At 38.9% G+C, this 17,951-nt stretch overlaps 1 protein-coding gene across 2 annotated transcripts; it reads left to right on the forward strand.

The window, feature by feature from the left end:
- The first annotated feature begins 190 nt into the window (after window positions 1–190).
- LOC141435275 (threonine--tRNA ligase 1, cytoplasmic-like) lies at window positions 191–16,100 on the forward strand. Of its 2 annotated transcripts, none has more exons than XM_074097967.1 (14): window positions 191–312; window positions 1,119–1,363; window positions 3,492–3,663; window positions 4,293–4,370; window positions 5,708–5,965; window positions 6,998–7,144; window positions 8,388–8,497; window positions 9,334–9,489; window positions 9,935–10,112; window positions 11,403–11,525; window positions 11,956–12,134; window positions 12,401–12,575; window positions 13,883–13,997; window positions 14,976–16,100. In XM_074097967.1, the coding sequence occupies exons 1-14, from the start codon at window positions 262–264 to the stop codon at window positions 15,128–15,130; spliced, it is 2,142 nt and encodes a 713-aa protein (XP_073954068.1). In that variant the 5' UTR covers window positions 191–261; the 3' UTR covers window positions 15,131–16,100. The 2 variants fall into 2 exon arrangements, with proteins under 2 accessions (XP_073954068.1, XP_073954067.1); XM_074097966.1 differs by lacking the exon at window positions 191–312 and adding an exon at window positions 319–432.
- The last annotated feature ends 1,851 nt before the right edge of the window (window positions 16,101–17,951 follow it).

Here is a 17,951-nt window from a genome sequence, read left to right on the forward strand (position 1 = left end):
TATCTTGGGCGTGTCCGACACGCTCTTGGCCAGTTTTATATATTAAAGATTATTTTTAGGTATTAAGAATTAACAGGATTTTTAATTTGCTAATCAGACTAAATCGATTGAATTCGATAGTTTCTCACACGTTTCTCACCACTGCCCATCTCTAGCTCTAATGTAATGTCAGTCGTCATTCAGTCAGTCAGTCTGTCACTGTCAGAATCACGACAGTACGACACGCACAAATCGGGCATTGGTATCGATAATTCTACCGCTATGGGGGACCCCGCCGCCGAAGCAATCAAGGATCTTAAAATAAACGATAAGGCAGGGTTTTGAAATCTTAATTATAACCTAACAGCCATTGTTTTATTGTTCAGAGTGATGCTAAAGTTATTCAGTTACCGTAGGTGCTGCGTGGTTCGGTCTACAGGCTATGCCACATGGGTAGGGATTCGTCATCGCTTCAAGTTACTAAAACCCTTATTTACTAAATCGTGCATTAAACTTAGTGTAAACTTAAGTTTCCTTTGTTTGTGTGTGAATTTAATAAGTTTTAACATGTGTCTGACTCAATTTTTGTGATACTTTTGTTGTTCCATCTTATGGTGCATTTCTAAGTAATATTGCGTCGGCTAGATGACGTGCGAAAGTGATGACCCTGAAGTTACAAAATTATTTAAATCACTATCTTTTTCCCGCGGCTTCGCCCGTGTGGAATTCGGTTATTGCGCGCCGTTCCCTCGGGAACTGCATTTTTCAGAGATAAAAAGTAACATATGTCACTCTTGTGACCCATAAGCTATCTCTATGTCAAAATTCACTCTATGGCAAACACAAACACACAGTTTCACATTTATAATATTAGTTGGATAGTTGAAGTTGAGTTTTAAATTTAGTGACACTTCCTAGTATTCCCATTTTTTTTTTATAATTCGATGTTGCAAGACTAGAACTATAAAACTTTACGCCGCATAGAAAGTTCAATTTTTATATCAATGGATGTTTGGAAAAATTATGGTCCATTTGATGTACTTGAATAAATAGGCATTACGAGTTTGCAATCAATATAAGTAATATATTTTGATGTATAGTAATAAATACACTTCCTCTAATATTGTTAACCTTTCCAGTCTAAAACCAAAGCGATGAAAGAAAAAAAGAAGAAAGCTGATGACTCCAGTGCAGTCTCGGAGATGAATCCTTGGCCGGAGTTCATCCAGAAGCGTATTACCCTCTGGGATAAATACAAAGCTCAGTATGATGAGGAGTTGGCGAAGAAACCAGATGTCAGTGTTGTTGTGACGTTGCCTGATGGGAAAACGGTTGAAGCCAAGGCATGGAGAACTACACCCTATGATGTGGCTAAGGGAATCAGGTAATATAGTACTTAAATGAAAATAAATGCTACGTAATTTTCATTGTTTGCTTCAAATCTTGCAAGGTTGTATGACAATGCATAGATAGGTACAGTCAAAATGCTACGGTGGCCAAGTATTTTACCTATAGCCTTTCAAGGAGAGGGTTCTTGGTTCAAACTTCAAACACAGGCTCGCATCTCAAGTTTTTTGAAATTACATTAAAAAATTTCACAAGCTTTATGGTCGCCCAGGTACTTAGTTAAATAGGTGCAGCTGTTCCAAAGTGTTACATTTACACACAAGCTCAAAATAATCCCATTAAATTAATTGCTGACCCTGAGTTCAATCCAATCATCATAGGTGCTTGTGATTTTGTTATTATTAAACATGTTGCTGATGATGTGAAAGCTTTAATCAAAAAGCTATATCACCACCTTATCAAATTGTAAACAAGTGAGTGGACACTTCACTGTAATCAATTATCTTAGTGGTGTGTGTCCATAGATAACACAGGCCTTAGCTTATGACCGGGGTACTGACGCTTCTACAATGACGTGACACAGTAACAATTGCAAATTTCCTATGTAAAAGCGTATAAAATGATGTTAAGGGGGGGGGGGGGAGGTTATACCATATCATCAACCAAATTACACAACATTATCTAACAGCTTGGTTTGACGTCATAACCAAGCTTATGAGATTAAAAGCATAGTATACTACTATGCTGATACAGCCTACATCCGTTAAAGTCAAATATTAAATATTGGCTAAATGCCGAACACCTGGCAATCCTAGGCACATTAAATTAAAAAAAACCAGTACCCTACTTTGTTTCGGATTTCATCGGATTGGACCCCATACAATTCTGTATTTTTTTCAATGTTATTTTGTCTTTAATGTTGCATTGGAATTAACATGTATTTACCTGTTTGTATGATTATTTTTGGTTTTGTTTTGAAAAAAAAAAGTTTCGCTGTCTGGTTTCTCTCGGCACATTCTTCTTGGCAATGATGATCTTTCCGAAAGTGCTGGTAGTATAAAAAAGTGACTTGTAGGCTAGCGGTAGGTTTTGATTTTGATGTAAAACATGGCTCTTTAATCATAAGGCCACACCACAGATCATGTGAACAGAGTAAATGACTCAGAAAATAACTGTAATGCTAAAAAGTTAATCAGTGTAAAGAAATACAATCAGTCCTTTAGAGATTTTTTTACAAACCATTTGGGTGAAAAAGTTCTTGCAGTTGTTTGCAACTTGCAGTTCTGTTCAAACGCCCAATGATATCTATTAATTACTGCAATATGGTTAGGTATTGATGTGGAATGTTTTCATCTTGTAATACAACAAAATCTAACGAGCTTTTCTTAATGTCATTGCTATTTTTTGTTTGTGTTGTTGGAACACCTAAATACCTAACTAGTTAATTATATTATTTACCTGCCCCCAAGCGAGTTTTGGAACGAGTTGTAAGTATTTTATAAAACAATTAAAGTACTTACTGAATTTTGTAATTTTTTTGATGTCTATGTGTTCAATTGTGAATTTGTGATATATACGAAAACGTAAATTCTAAAATCTGTCTTCGGAGCATTATGATTCTCATTAGGGTTTATTGATGTTATCTAGGTTTCATATTAGATACAGGTATACATATGCTACTATTATAATTTATAAGAAATAAAGGGCATCCATTAATGATGTGAGACGATTAGGGGGGAAGGGGTCGACAAACCTCTCCCAACTTTAAGCGGGAAACAATGTAAAATTGTGAGAAAAGTGGGTTAAATTAAGTAAAAAAATGTTTATCCACAAAAAAATAGTTAAAAACATCTTTGTGTTATGAAAAATCTCACCTGAGATTAAGGGTGGGGGGAGGGAGTCGGGCTGAATCTCGCGACGTCTCACCGCGAGAAAATGGGAGTCGAAAAATCGCTAAAATTGCCTCACGTCGTAATAAATTATGGATGCTCACAACACATCAAAATTGTGCCATTTAAAATGAAAAAATCTCTCAAAACTGTTTCAAGCACGGAAAGAAAGGTTCTTCTTCTTTCAAAAACATAGTGTTGGTTACACGTGCACTATTGCTTCCCGAAATAAAACTCGCTACATGCACTAGCTATATTTTTCTACTGTGCTTCCAGCCAAGGCTTAGCTGATTCCACCATCATTGCTCGTGTCAACGGAGTGTTGTGGGACTTGGACCGGCCTCTCGAAGAGGACTGCAAGCTGGAGCTGCTCCGCTGGGACAATACTGATGCCCAGGCTGTCTTCTGGCACTCTTCAGCTCACATGCTTGGAGAAGCCATGGAACGGGTATGACTAGATCGATTTTGACACATTAGGATAGTGTAGGCTTGTTCCTGCTGGTCTTTATAGGTCTCTACCCATTTCACCATGTCATACCATGACCGTAATAGCAAAGAAATTAAAACTTTATTTTGGCAAACCACATGTTTCATGAGATTAATGGGTTTTATGCCTTGGTATGTTTTATAAAAAAAAAGAGGTCGGATTGACAGCTGTCAGTTGTCAAATGTCGCCGTACGTGTGTGTAGGTACGTATGTGTCGTTGTACGGCGACATTTGACAACTGACAGCTGTCAACACGGCCTCTTTTTTTTAATTAAACAGACTGAGGCACAAAACCTATTAATTTCGCGAAACCTGTGGTTTGCCGAAATAAAGTATCAATTTATTTTTTACAAAACAACGGCAAGTGAAAAATAATATCTATCTACAGGAGTGAGCTAAAATCTACAATATAAGTCAACTATCGATAAAAAATATAATAATGGACCATCCCCGAAAACTTAAGGTACTCGTACCTAACCTACCCAATTGATTGGTGACATCGATTAGCCTAGTAGCTCCTTTGATCCATTCCGAAACATTGTTTTGTCTCTCTTCTGATTATGAAATCGACTCGTGTATTTTTTTTTCAGGTTTACGGAGGTTGTCTCTGTTACGGACCTCCTATTGACGAGGGATTTTACTACGACATGTATTATCCAGAGAAAGGAGTAAGTTTGTTATTAATATATGGGTATTTTCACATCAGAGTACCTTTCCTTTTTTTTTTCAATAAAAAAAAAAGTTTTTCCTACACAGAATCAAGAGCAATATCGATTCCGATAGTGAAAAAACATCCCAAACAAAAATGACAGTTTTGTGACGTTTTTTTCATACAGTCGGTATGGGCGTCACAAAACTGACTCATAAAATTTGTATGAAAAAATGTAACATATTTCGTAAGAAAAGGTACTGTTTTTTTAAAAAGCTGAGTTTGATTGAAATATTATTTTTAAGCTTTTTTAATTGAACTCCACATCTTTACCCATTCCCCTTGTAATGTGACGGTGTGGGTAACTTGATATCCAAGTAAAGCCTGACCAGAAATATATGACTATTCGCCATGTTGCGGAATTTCATTGGAACTAATTTCTTACACTGGCAATAATTTTAATGATTGTCAGTGTCACTGTGGCGGTTTCTTTGAACAATTACAAAAAATGCCCAAAACGATTAGTAGTCAACAACGGATCATTGTAAATAATGTTTATAATAAACTACTGAAAAAAAAAACGCTTGGGGAATGAAACTATTTCGCTACAAAACCTTTTCAAATTAACATCAGAGCTAACAGGTAAACGTAGTAGACAAATCAAGATGTTATTGTAGTCTGGTAAAAGTAAGTAGTAATTATAGTCATTAATAAACTTTCTGGATATATCGTAGTCATCGATTACGCGAATTACGAAAGAAGGTCGTTCCTCCTCAGGTTTTAGGTCGCCAAAGAAAAAAGAAAGCATTGTTCCGACTATACTCAACTATTGCCATATAAATAAGAACAATAGCGCCCTCTTCCCTAGTGAAAAAGGGGTCAGGTCTGCAGAAATTACACAGCTATTTTCTATTTTATGTGTAAAGGGGTTTAAGTCCAAATCAGCAGTTCAACTTCTGCAGAATTAACCCCTTTTTCACTAGGGCCCCAGTCATATATTTTTGGTTAACCTTTAATACGATTTATCAATTCTGAGAACTTCCGCCTCTACTTTTATAGTTCCAGCCGATATGCTCCCAATTGAAATGGTCCCAATTTCGTGACAGTTTGCCTCTTTTTCCCTCTTCCTTTTTAGGGTTCCGTAGCCAAAATGGCAAAAACGGAACCCTTATAGTTTCGCCATGTCTGTCTGTCCGTCCGCCGTAACGGCTAGTTTATAATATTAGTAGGTAAGGTATGGTAGGAATTAGTAGAATACAGTTCGATAGAGCTTGAAATTTTGAACAAAACCGTATATATAACTTATTTTCAGCATTTTACCCAATTGACTATAAAGACATCGATATCTTTCCACAGATCTCTTCCACAGACTTCCACGTGCTCGAAGGCTTAACAAAAAAAATCACCAAAGAGAAGCAGCCCTTCGAACGTCTGGAGTTGACCAAGGAACAACTGCTGGAGATGTTCGACTACAACCCTTTCAAAGTCAGGATATTGAAGGAGAAAGTCAACACCCCCACCACCACAGCGTACCGGTGCGGGACCCTCATAGACCTGTGCAGGGGCCCGCATGTGAGGCACACCGGCAAGGTCAAGGCTATGAAGGTCACTAAGGTGTGTAGTGGTATTGCTTTTCGTAATTACTGACATTCGGGGAACCATTGCTGAGAATTTTTGAGCTGGTTATTATAGGGAAGACGACTGGGTTAAAAATCATTCTATTTAGTCCGACAGTTAGATTATGGAAATATATGGGACGCGTATTTTTTGGTTTAAGTATCAAATTATTAAAACACAAAGGTGTAGATCATCAAACTTCCGGAGTGGGGGCTTGTCACGTCACTATTAGGTAAAAATCGTATCATAAACTCGAAAGCACTGTATCCTCGTCATTTTTTGTTTGTCGAACAAAAGAAAAAATACGTGTACAATATTTTTTAATTATCTAACTGACAGACTAAACAGAAATTGCTTTTTTTTAAGGTTTATTCAATCAGTTATGTATGTGTCAACCATGAAACATTTCTATAGTGTAGTTAATCAGACACAGTGTGGCCCGCAAGCAGATTTTAAATGGCCGTCGAGTTAAGAACGTAATAATAACTAAAATTAGAAATTAGGCTATTTGATCGCATTACAAACTTAGTAACATACAGGTGGGCCTAAAAAACAGTTTTTGGACCGTGTGGCGGGTCAAAAAATTGTATGCACTCTTATTTGGCCCGACAGTCTTAAGAGGTTGAGCAGCCTTAAGCTAAGATCACTACATTTATTTTATTATCATTTTAGATTGAAAGTTTTTATATAGTCGGGTTTTTTTTTAAGTCAAGTTATACCTTACGAAAAAAATAGGAAAGTACACGTTGCGTAATTTTATGATTCAAATTCGGGTTTTGTTCCGCGTAAGTACCTTGATTTTAGAGAAGCTCTTGATCATGGCGCATGCAACTGCCGAAATACTTGTATCAAGCTTCTCTAAAATAAGAAAACTTAATTCATAAAATTAGTAATTTATTTATTTAATCGCGTAACGACCGCGTTAGTCCAAAAAATTGTGTACACGTTGCGTATCCTTTCATATACCTTAAGCATAGCATTTACTATATGTCTACCCTTCGGCTAACATAGTGTTACGACCGTCCTCAGAACTCAGCCACCTACTGGGAGGGCAAAGCGGACGCGGAGAGTCTGCAGCGCGTTTACGGAGTGTCCTTCCCTGAACCGAAACAGCTTAAAGAGTGGGAGCACATCCAGGAGGAGGCGGCCAAACGGGACCACAGGAAGATAGGAAAGGTGAGCTTGTGTTGTAATTTAAAGCAGATAAATGTAGCAAGCAGGTAACACTGGTACCCAAGAGATGGAAACAGACAACGGGGACGTCCAATAAGAAGATGGGAAGATGATTTCCGCCTAACCCTGGGACCATACTGGACTAGAGTTGCAGCCGGCGGAGTCCAATGGAGGCAGTTGGAGGAGGCTTATGTGAAAAGATACACCGAACTGCCCTCAATTTTATGATAACATACACAAAAATAGAAAACTACCAGTTCGAAACAGAAAGGCTATATTATTATGTTGTATAAGTGTTTTGCTATTGCCAGCTACTCCGTCCGCGTAGAATTTGTTGATGGCTGCTGAAAACTGCAATTATCCGGGATAAAAAGTATGCTATGTCCTACCCGGGGACTCAAAAGCATCTGTATACGGAATTTCATCTAAATCGAGGAGGTTTAGACGTGAAAAAAATACAAACAAACAGACTTCCAAACTTTCGCATTTAAAATATTAGTGGAGTTTAAGAGCTGTGGTGGTCTAGTCTAGTGGTTTGACCTATGGATTCCCAAGCAGAGGAGCGAGGGTTCAAACCCGGGCTCGCACCTCTTGAGTTTTTCGAAATTCATATACGAAATTAAGTTTGAGATTTACTACCACGAGATTACGGTAAAGGAAAACATTCGTGAGCAAACCTGGACAAGCCTGCGAAGCAATTCAATGGTGTGTGTGAAGTTCCGAATCCTCACTGGGTCCGCGTGGGAACTACGGCCCAAGCACTTTCATTCTGAGAGGAGGCCTGTCCCCAGCAGTGGGACGTATATAGGTTGGGATGATGATGATGAAAGTGATCGTTTGGGTTCAATTTATCGCGACATCCGCGGCTTCGCCCGCGTGGATTCCGGTTATCGCGCGCTTTTCCTTTGGGAACTGCATTTTTCCGGGATAAAAAGTAGCCTATCTCACTTTCTGGCCCATAAACTATCTCTATGCCAAAAATTTGCGGCGTCTTTAGCCCATGTAGCGCCCGTGTGCTATTATCACTTTAGCGCCATCTAGGAAGCGCGCGGTCAAAATGGAATAGGTACAAAATACCGTAGCCGGCGCCCCTAAGACCACTGCGCCCGTGTGCAACGCACACCCTGCACTATAGGTAAAGACGCCCCAAAAATACGGACAAACATGCAAACACGCACACTTTCACATTTATAATATTAAGTATGGATTATAGACTGATGTGATGATGATGCTTGTTTTTTTGCAGGAACAAGAGCTATACTTCTTCCACGAGTTATCGCCTGGCTCATGTTTCTTCCAGCCGCGAGGCGCACACATTTACAACACACTCGTTAACTTTATGAGAGAACAATACAGGTATGATTGTGGGTTCAATGTTTCGCAACTAACGTTTGGCAACCTGATTCATTTCACAACTGTTTAATATTTCTGTAACTGTAAATATTTCGGAATTTTTATAAAACTAACCTAACCTAACCTAGTTCTACACGATGGTACTGAAATAACTAAAATAGCTATCCGTTTATTTCGCAACTAACGTTTGGCAACCTGATTAATTTCGCAACTTTTCATTTCGCTAACTCTAAAACTGTAAATATTTCAGGATTTATTTCAGTACCATCGTGTAGAACTTAGGTTAGGTTAATTTTATAAAAAATCTGAGTTGTATGAGTTGTGTGTTTGGATTGGAATCACCTCCTCTATCTGGGCATTTATATCTACCGTTGTACCCTGAGTTTACTCGTATCTCTCCGAATTCAACGAAATTTGGGAGCTAGACTCAGTCCATGATTCCGAGCTGGAAAAACAGGGTATGCAGATGTGCCCCCAAAATATTGTATGGATGTGTCCGTTTTGTTACAAAAAATATTAAGAAAAATTTGTTACAAAACGGACACATCTATACAATATTTTGGGGACACATCTGGAGACCCTGTTTTTCCTGTTTGGAATCATGGACTGAGTCTACCTCCCAGATTTTGTTGAAATCGGAGAGATAAACTCAGATGTGAAGCCGTGTTTATAAAACATGCTAGTCTTTATTTTAATCTCAATATTTCTACTTAATTCGGCTTATTCACATTTTATAATTTGCAAATGTTAATGGTAGTGCCATCTATTGCTGTTTTTTAGTATTAAATATAGCTTGTAGGGGTTGGCAGGGCATGCTTTTATTGAACATTTTTTTTAAGGGTTCGCGGCTTTCAAGAAGTAGTGACCCCCAATATCTACAACTCCAAGCTGTGGCAGACTTCAGGACACTGGGCGCACTACTCAGAGAACATGTTCTCCTTCGACGTGGAAAAGGAGACGTTTGCGCTGAAACCTATGAACTGCCCTGGACACTGGTGAGATATTGTTTAGGGTTGATTTTGGAGTTTTTTTTATATTTTTTATTTTAACTCAAAATTTGTTACTTTTACGGCCATCCCGTGAAATCCAACGAAAATACAAACTGAAACGTGGATGCACAGCAAAAAACCCAGAAAAAGAGACCAGTGCAGGGAATCGAACTCAGGTCCTCAGCAATCCGTGCTGCGTGCTATACCCCTACACCACCACTGGACAAAACTGGACCACAGTTTTATTTTCGTTGGATATTGTTTAGGGTTCTGTACCTCTAACAGATACATACGGTCACTTTTAGACATCAGTTACACGTTAATTCTGGTGTCAGTTCAGTCCATAATTCTGGTCAGAGTTACCATAAGCATGTTTGGGAATGACGGTGTGTGTGAAGTACCCAATCCGCAATGGGCCCACGTGGGCCTTGACCGATTTTTCTTGTTGCAGCTTATTATTCGACAACCGCACGCGGTCGTGGCGCGAGCTGCCACTCCGGCTCGCCGACTTCGGCGTCCTGCATCGCAACGAGCTGAGCGGTGCGCTGACCGGCCTGACGCGCGTCCGCCGCTTCCAGCAGGACGACGCGCATATATTCTGCACTCAGCAGCAAATACCGCAGGAAATGGTGAGTGGTCGTCTAAAACCGTATAAGGCCGTGTGTGATCTAACGCGTCGTGAGTTTTTTGGTGAACTTTTTTTCCATATTAACCCTTGAAGAGGCCTAACTGCTACTAAAGACAATACTGATGCTAAATCTACCATGATTAAAATTCTTTCGACTTGCCCTTCTATTGTGCTAATAAACGTGAGATTTTAATGACAATGACGTTTAAGCGAGCGGTCAACATTTTTTTTTTTTTACGATTAGAAGGCAAACGAGCTAGTGGGTCTCCTGATGGTAAGAGATCACCACCGTCCATAAACATCTGCAACACCGGGGGTATTGCAGACGCGTTGCCAACCTAGAGGCCTAAGATGGGATACGTCACGTGCCAGTAATTTCACCGGCTGTCTTACTCTCCACGCCGAAACACAACAATGCAAGCACTGCTGCTTCACGGCAGGATTAGCGAGCAAGATGGTGGTAGCAATCCGGGCGGACCTTGCACAAGGTCCTACCACCTGCCGCACCTGCTGAAAATGTTCGCATATTAACTCTAGAATACGGTATTTGACTATTTTGTATATGTTTTATAAATTAAAAGTTCACAATGCCTGTTATCGAGCAGAGAAACAATTTTTAAGCTACCTTTACAAATAACAAAGTTATAAAGGTTTGAAATTCAAGATTAGACAGAGACAAACATACTGGCATGTGACGTCACACGCCAGTTCCGCCATATTTGCTGCATAGAGAAAAGCGTTTGAGAAAAAGACAGGTATATAGATTTTTCAAAAAATCACTATCAAATCCTATTTTCAACCGATTTAAGTTTTCTCTTCGCTGAACTCTGTCTGTATATCTATATTTTCATAATAATATTAAGATATGGCAAATTTAGGAGTTGTCAAATACCGTATTAATAAATATTTGGGATCTAAGCAAAGCTTGTACAGTCGAGTTCATTAACTTGTGAGCAAACATTTGATCAAAAATATCTGAAGAAGACTCTATTGTTAACGGCGTAGAAGCGTGTTCAGATATTTTAGATAAAATTTTTGCTTACAATTTTATAAACTCGACTGTACTATGGGTACTATAGTATGCCTATAGGCAACGGACAAACATACTTATCTAGATTAATAAATATTAAACATCCAACCGTTCCTCTCACTCTCTTAATATCAGCGTCAGCGGTATGGCAAGATACGATAAGTTCGAATTTTGCACTTCGTAGTAGCCCCCGGTCGTCCGTGATGCTGATTGAATGGTGGTGATCAAGTTGTAAATAATTATTATTTTGACTATTTCCAGCTGAGCTGTCTCGAGTTCCTGAAGCACGTGTACTCTGCGTTCGGCTTCACATTCCAGCTGAAGCTGTCCACGCGCCCCGAGAAGTATTTGGGTGACATCGCCGCATGGAATGACGCCGAGAAGGTATGCTAAATGATACTATAGCTTGGCAAGTTTGTTTGTGACACCATGGCGTTGGACCTAACTCAACGTGAGAAATGTGCTGTGACAGACAGACACACAAGTCATAAAAGTTTTCCGGTTGTTCCGTTTGAGGTACGGAATTCTAAAAAGCCTGACATCATCATCATCATCCCAGCCTATATACGTCCCACTGCTGGGCACAGGCCTCCTCTCAGAACAAGAGGGCTTGGGCCATAGTTCCCACTGGTGCAAAGGCTGTCCATAAATATTAAACGTAGAAATGCCGCCAGCGTTATGGGCACTTTTGCGCCGGGAATGGCAAGGGGCGAGTTATTTGACTATATTATTTTTGTAATAATTGCTTACTGTATCTTATAAAAATTACAACAATAAATTTATATTCAATGACTGTACTCAAATATAATTCCAGGCGTTAGAAGAGTCCCTAAACAAGTTCGGGCAGCCATGGCAGTTGAACGAAGGCGACGGCGCCTTCTACGGGCCCAAGATAGATATCACGATACAGGACGCGCTGCGCCGGTCGCACCAGTGCGCCACCATACAGCTGGACTTCCAGCTGCCAGAGAGATTCAACCTCAGCTACGTCAGGTTGGTATTACCGTCAGACGTCCTTAACGAACCGTGATAAGTCTACGTCACGTCGTTAAACATTTACTGACCTCTGACCATGTAGCTTTTAATGCAAGGTTTGAAACTACTCCCTTAACTGAGCCCCATGGTCAGACAGACACCCTGTGTATACATAAAACCGTTAGGCTTCACACATAAAAAAATCTCCTGATCCCCCTAAATGTGCGACGAAATTTATAGGTGACACCTAAGGAGCAATTTGACCAGTTTATTGGTTGTTACAGCGAGACCGGTGACAAGAAACGGCCCGTCATAATCCACCGCGCGATCCTTGGTTCCGTGGAGCGTATGATAGCGATCCTGAGCGAGTCTTACGCCGGCAAGTGGCCGTTCTGGCTGAGCCCGCGGCAGGCGTGCGTCGTGCCAGTCGGCGCCGCCTTCGATGACTACGCTAGACAGGTATAACCTTCTAAGTCCTCGCGTACTTTATAAAGGATCAATTAACACTAAGAATAACGGCCGAATGTACTTTATAAAGTACAAATTGTTCATTGAATAAAGAATTCTAAGAATTTTGAAATAAAGTCCAAAATAACAAAGCAGGTCAACCACGTCTAGGTCTTAAACGCTAAGTTTGTTAAAAAATGTCAGGACTCAGGAGGTTAATATCAAAATATATCATCCTGGGACACTTGACACAAATTGACCTAGTCCCAAACTAAGCAAAGCTTGTACTATGGATACTAGGCAACATATAAACATAGATAAATACATATTAAACATCCAAGACCCGAGAACAAACATTCGTACTATTCATAGAAATATCTGCCCTGATGGGTATCGAACCCGGGACCTCAAGCTTCGTAGTCAGGTTCTCTAACCGCTTCGCCATCCGGTCGTCAAAATATGTATATGTATGACTATTTCTCAAAAAGTTCTCCATTTTGAGTTGTCCACTTATAAAAAAAAAAACCTGACTATTTCAACACGAAAAGTAATATTGTGTTTAAATAAATACAAAACCTTGTGGTAAAGGCGATAAAAAGTCAGATAATCTTTGTTGTTGGATCCAATAGAAAGTTTCGATTTAGTTACAAAATTACGATTTTTCACTCACAAGATTTCGTGACGTGTTCCTGACGGCAAAAAATTTTGGATGTTTTATGCAGTTTATGTTTTATGATCTTGTCCTTAGTGTTAATAATTTCTTGACAAAATGATTCCATCACAATTTCATGACGGGACAACTTTTTGAGAAATACTCGTATAGCTACGTACGCTAGGCAGCTCTCTCATTCTGGGAGGAGGCTTGTGTCCAGCAGTGGGACGTATATGCTGGCATGAACGTTGCTACCAGAGATGTGCGAAGATGTGTTGCGAGAAATGTGCTTTTCACTAAGCAATGGAAACTCTTTATTTACACATCCTCGCACAGCACATCCCAAGTGGAAACAGCTGAGCGGAGCGAGGCGAGGTAAATGAAGCGTTTCTATTGGTACATGAAAAACATCCCTCGCAACACTTCGCACATTATTGGTGGAAACGCTGCTTAAAGGTTGCCTGGAAAAGTTGTAAGTAAAGTGTAGTGTCGTGTTTCGGGTGTCCATGGGCGGCGGGAATTGCTTCCCATCAGGTGACCCGCATGTTCGATTCCCCCCTCCTATATATATAAAATATAAAAAAAAATGTTTGTGTGCACTAAAATCAGGGTCGGTATTTCCATGTTGGTATTATCAGGGCTGGTAAAGACTCCCCCTTATTCCCAGGTGAATGAGAAACTTTACGCTGCCGGGTTCATGTCAGAGGTCGACACCGACGCCGGGGACACGCTCAACAAGAAGGTCCGAAACGCGCAGCTCGCCCAGTTCAACTACATCCTAGGTAAGACTAGCTTCTACCCGCGGCTTCGCTTGAACCGTTAAAGGCTATAACAAGCACTTATGAATGTCAAAAAAAAACTACTACCGGTTCGGAAAAACCTCTGTTGAGAAGAATCCGGCAAGAAACTCAACGAGGTATATATTTTTTTAAACAGATTTACAATATTATTAAATGATATCTATTCATCACAAGTATTTAACACAACTTTATTTTTAACACAGTAGGTTCGCTATTTGAAGTGATCGCTAATGCGGATCGGAATTATTTCCAAATATCCCTAATGGCATGTGCCAGAGTTTTCGAAATTCCTCAGCGATTCTTGAAAATTACATCTTGCTTTTATTTGCGTTGCATGAAGGTATGTAAAATATCATAGCTGAGGCGTGAATTTCCTGCCTGCATATCAGCCCAAACAAAATTTGCTACGAAAGTTAAAAGGGTTTAGTCACTTTTCGGTACTTTATACACATACATTTCTCCCAATAGGTCTAGATTGGGCAGCTAAAACAAAATATGTGTGTTATTTTAGACTACCCTCTAACAAATAGCTAAATAAATCATATAATGGGTGCCTTCCCTTTTGAGTCTTAATTCTACAATCTAAATTCTACAATATGGCAGTTAGGTTACCCAACGAAAGAAAATCAGGGGAAAAAACAAGTGTATAAGCGAGTTTTGGCATAGTTAGCAATATTGATCTCAGACAAAAAATGTATAAAATCTTTTTTGTAGAGAATTTTATGTAGATTACTTATGTCTTAGAACATTTTTTGCTGTGGGCCAGAGTTTACGAGTTATTTACGAACCCCCCACCCATCAGCACTTTTAGTATGTGGTTTAAAACACCATTCCTTACAACTGCCAAAATTCGCTTTTACACTAGTTTTTTCCCCTGAGAGGCAGTTTTTGGTCTTCGTTGGGTAGGCTAAGTTTTCATTTGAAAATAATAATATTTTATTAACAACTTCCTTATTCCAGTGGTAGGCGACCGAGAAAAGACCTCAGGAACGGTTAACATCCGCACCAGAGACAACAAGGTCCACGGAGAGATGTCTGTTGAAGCGCTCATCGAACACTTCAACACGCTCGTCCGGGACAAGACGCTCGCCGACGACAGCGAGCTACTGAAGTAGGGTTAACTTTGAGCAGGGCTTTAGAATTAATTCATGTCTCAGTAAGCAGCGTTTATCCACCACTGGCAGACGGTAAAGCAAGATTTACACCCTGTTTCACCATCCATCGATCATTTGACGGATAAATGTGATGCCGTCTCTGTTTTTTTTGTTCGAATAGAAGGAGACGGCATCACATTTATCCGTCAAATAAAAGTAATCAATGAGTGGTAAAACAGCCCCTTACAGTTATGTAAAGCTACTATTACACATGCTAGTTACTAGCACGAAAGCATGCTAGTATTAAGTAAACTGATTTTAGTACACCGGTCTTCGGAAAAAGACAATTGGCTGTTCACGACGATTTCCGAACACTGGCCAGGCCACCGTCTCCAATCTCCACTGGGTCCTTTAAAGTATAAAAAAAGGTTTGGTATTGTGGAAGCTGTTACCATAATTTTTAAAGCCCTGGTTCTTTTTTTAAAGTTATTACAACACACTGCGTGTGTTTACAACGCACGCGCTGCGTCAACGGAGTCTTAACAGAAGTGTATGTTCTATTTTTATGATATTACACTCGGTGATAAGACGTTTATATTCATTGCGTTTTATTGTAGTAATTTATTTAGTGTTTTCTGTTCTTTTTCAAAGTAAAGACAGTGCTTAGTCCTAAAACAGGGTTTGACAGTTGAATCTGTTCTGTACGAGCTGCTGAACCAATTTTGATGGTCCTGGAGTTATGGCAATTCTGATTTGGGCTTGAGTTCATAAAGACATAAAGACGTATTGTCGTTTCGTTTCTAAACAAATAACACATTATTTTAATGCAGCCGTGAGGTGTATGGTCGCTTCTATGGTGTGAAATTATGATTGTAAAAAAAATACAAGTTCAATAGTGCATTTCTCTATTTAAGTTAATTCCAAATTGTTTCCAGTTACTTATTATTTGTAAGGTTAAGATTGCTCGTTCAATAAAATGCTTTTATTTATAGATTTCCTTGATTTATTTCGTCTTCGCTTACATTTAAATACAAACACCTTTATTAAATAGTATAAAAATATTTGGTTATTCACACGTTTGTGCACTAAGCAATTATTGAGGAGCTGGCAAGCTAAATACTATACAGGCATGATGATCATTTTCTAGAATATCCATAATTCATTATTCCAATAATATCCAAATCTCAATAGAATCCGTAAGATATACAAGATGTCTAAATTAGTCCCGAATACAACAGACAACTGAGTTACTTTGAACCATCCTGTAAATAATTTTTGATTCATAATGTCACGTATTTGACAACACTGGATGTCAAACAGCGCGTCAATAAATACTTATTAACAATATATTGCAATAATATGTTTACCACAATGAAAAAATCATAAAAACATAGTAGAACATAGAAGAATTAACTGCTGCTGAATAGATTAATTTATCAATTTTGCACCCCAAATGTCCTCATTCGTCAAACACTTAGTAGAAGCAATTTCAGAACGATGGAATCGCTCCCTAACCACAATACTGGGCTGGCTTAGAGCCAGGACAAGTGGTGCCATCATAAGTGCCACCAGCATGTGCATAAGTGGCACACGACGCCGGTTTAAGCCCGCTGCCAGGTGGCTTGGGTTTGACGACGGCGCTCTCCTCCCACACATTGATCAAAAATAATGTTTTGTATTGATTTCTAATGTATTATTATTATTACTTCCTACGTCAGTATGCACATTCTTCAATGTGACACGTTAAAAAAAAATTATCACCTCGTGTTAGAATCTGGTGCTATATCTGACACTCGTGTCTTCTTTCTGTCAGTAAGTACAATATTTTAGAAATGGATGTTTTTAGAAACGTTTACTTTGGAAAAATGTACTTTTGTAACGGAACGTGCTCGTTGCACTATAAAACAGCACCCATCTCATTCGATAAAGCAAAATTATAGTAGGTACCTACCTAGTAAAATACAGAAAATACACATTTTAAGATACGAGCTTTTTCAAAACAGAGTGACGTTACCAGCGTTTGTACCTTTATTACACGAGTCAGAAAGGGATGCATTGATTTGCTTGAAGGAATTTCTCCACTGGGATTATAATAGACAATAATTAGTATTCCCCAGGGAGAAGAATGACTCAGGTAGGTTAGGGATCTTAGACCATAAATATATAATTATAAATAGTATACTTTAACAGTAATCTCACTATTAGAAATTGCGACTAGGTAAATGGCCTTGTTTCGCAGCAAAGCTACACACCAGAGCCCTATTTCTCGCAGCTTAGAAGTCTAATATTGTGTTTTGTCTCTTAAATTAAATAAAAAATCAAACAAAACATTAATATCATAATACTAGTAATATCACAAAACAGATAGGTACAGAAGTCAATCTCATGTATGTAAAGTACAATTCAATAGAATCTGTCAATTTTATACATATTTAAGACACCCTATCGTGGGCACACTTGATTATATATGTCCCTGTTGTTGCAATTATCATCTAAAAGGGATCAAAAAGAATAATAGTCACATCACAAATCCTTAGGCAGCCCGGTGTTTATTTTAGTAGGCTGGAAGTGTCTACAGGATTCTATTGAATTGGAGTTTACTTCACTATTCACTCGCTCGGCGGTCGTTCTAGGGTTGTCAACTATGGCTTATGCACAAAAAACTATTGTGGTAAGTTTGATTTATTGTTGAGAATGAAACGGGAAGAAAAGAAATATTAATTAATTATAACTAAAATATGTCAATGTTAATTTCATTGTTATAAATTATTACAAATTTGTCACAGAAAATATCTTGCGGCGATTTGGACATTGGCGAAATGCACGATAATTATATTTTAAA

Source organism: Choristoneura fumiferana, chromosome 14 (genome assembly GCF_025370935.1).
Source record: "Choristoneura fumiferana chromosome 14, NRCan_CFum_1, whole genome shotgun sequence".
Taxonomy (NCBI): domain Eukaryota; kingdom Metazoa; phylum Arthropoda; class Insecta; order Lepidoptera; family Tortricidae; genus Choristoneura; species Choristoneura fumiferana.

Coding starts and splice junctions, on each gene's coding strand:
- LOC141435275 (XM_074097966.1), top strand. CDS start 370: ATGCTAAAGTTATTCAGTTACCGTAGGTGCTGCGTGGTTCGGTCTACA. Junction 4,371..5,707: donor TGTATTATCCAGAGAAAGGA/GTAAGTTTGTTA, acceptor ATCTTTCCACAG/ATCTCTTCCACAGACTTCCA. Junction 9,490..9,934: donor ATGAACTGCCCTGGACACTG/GTGAGATATTGT, acceptor TTCTTGTTGCAG/CTTATTATTCGACAACCGCA.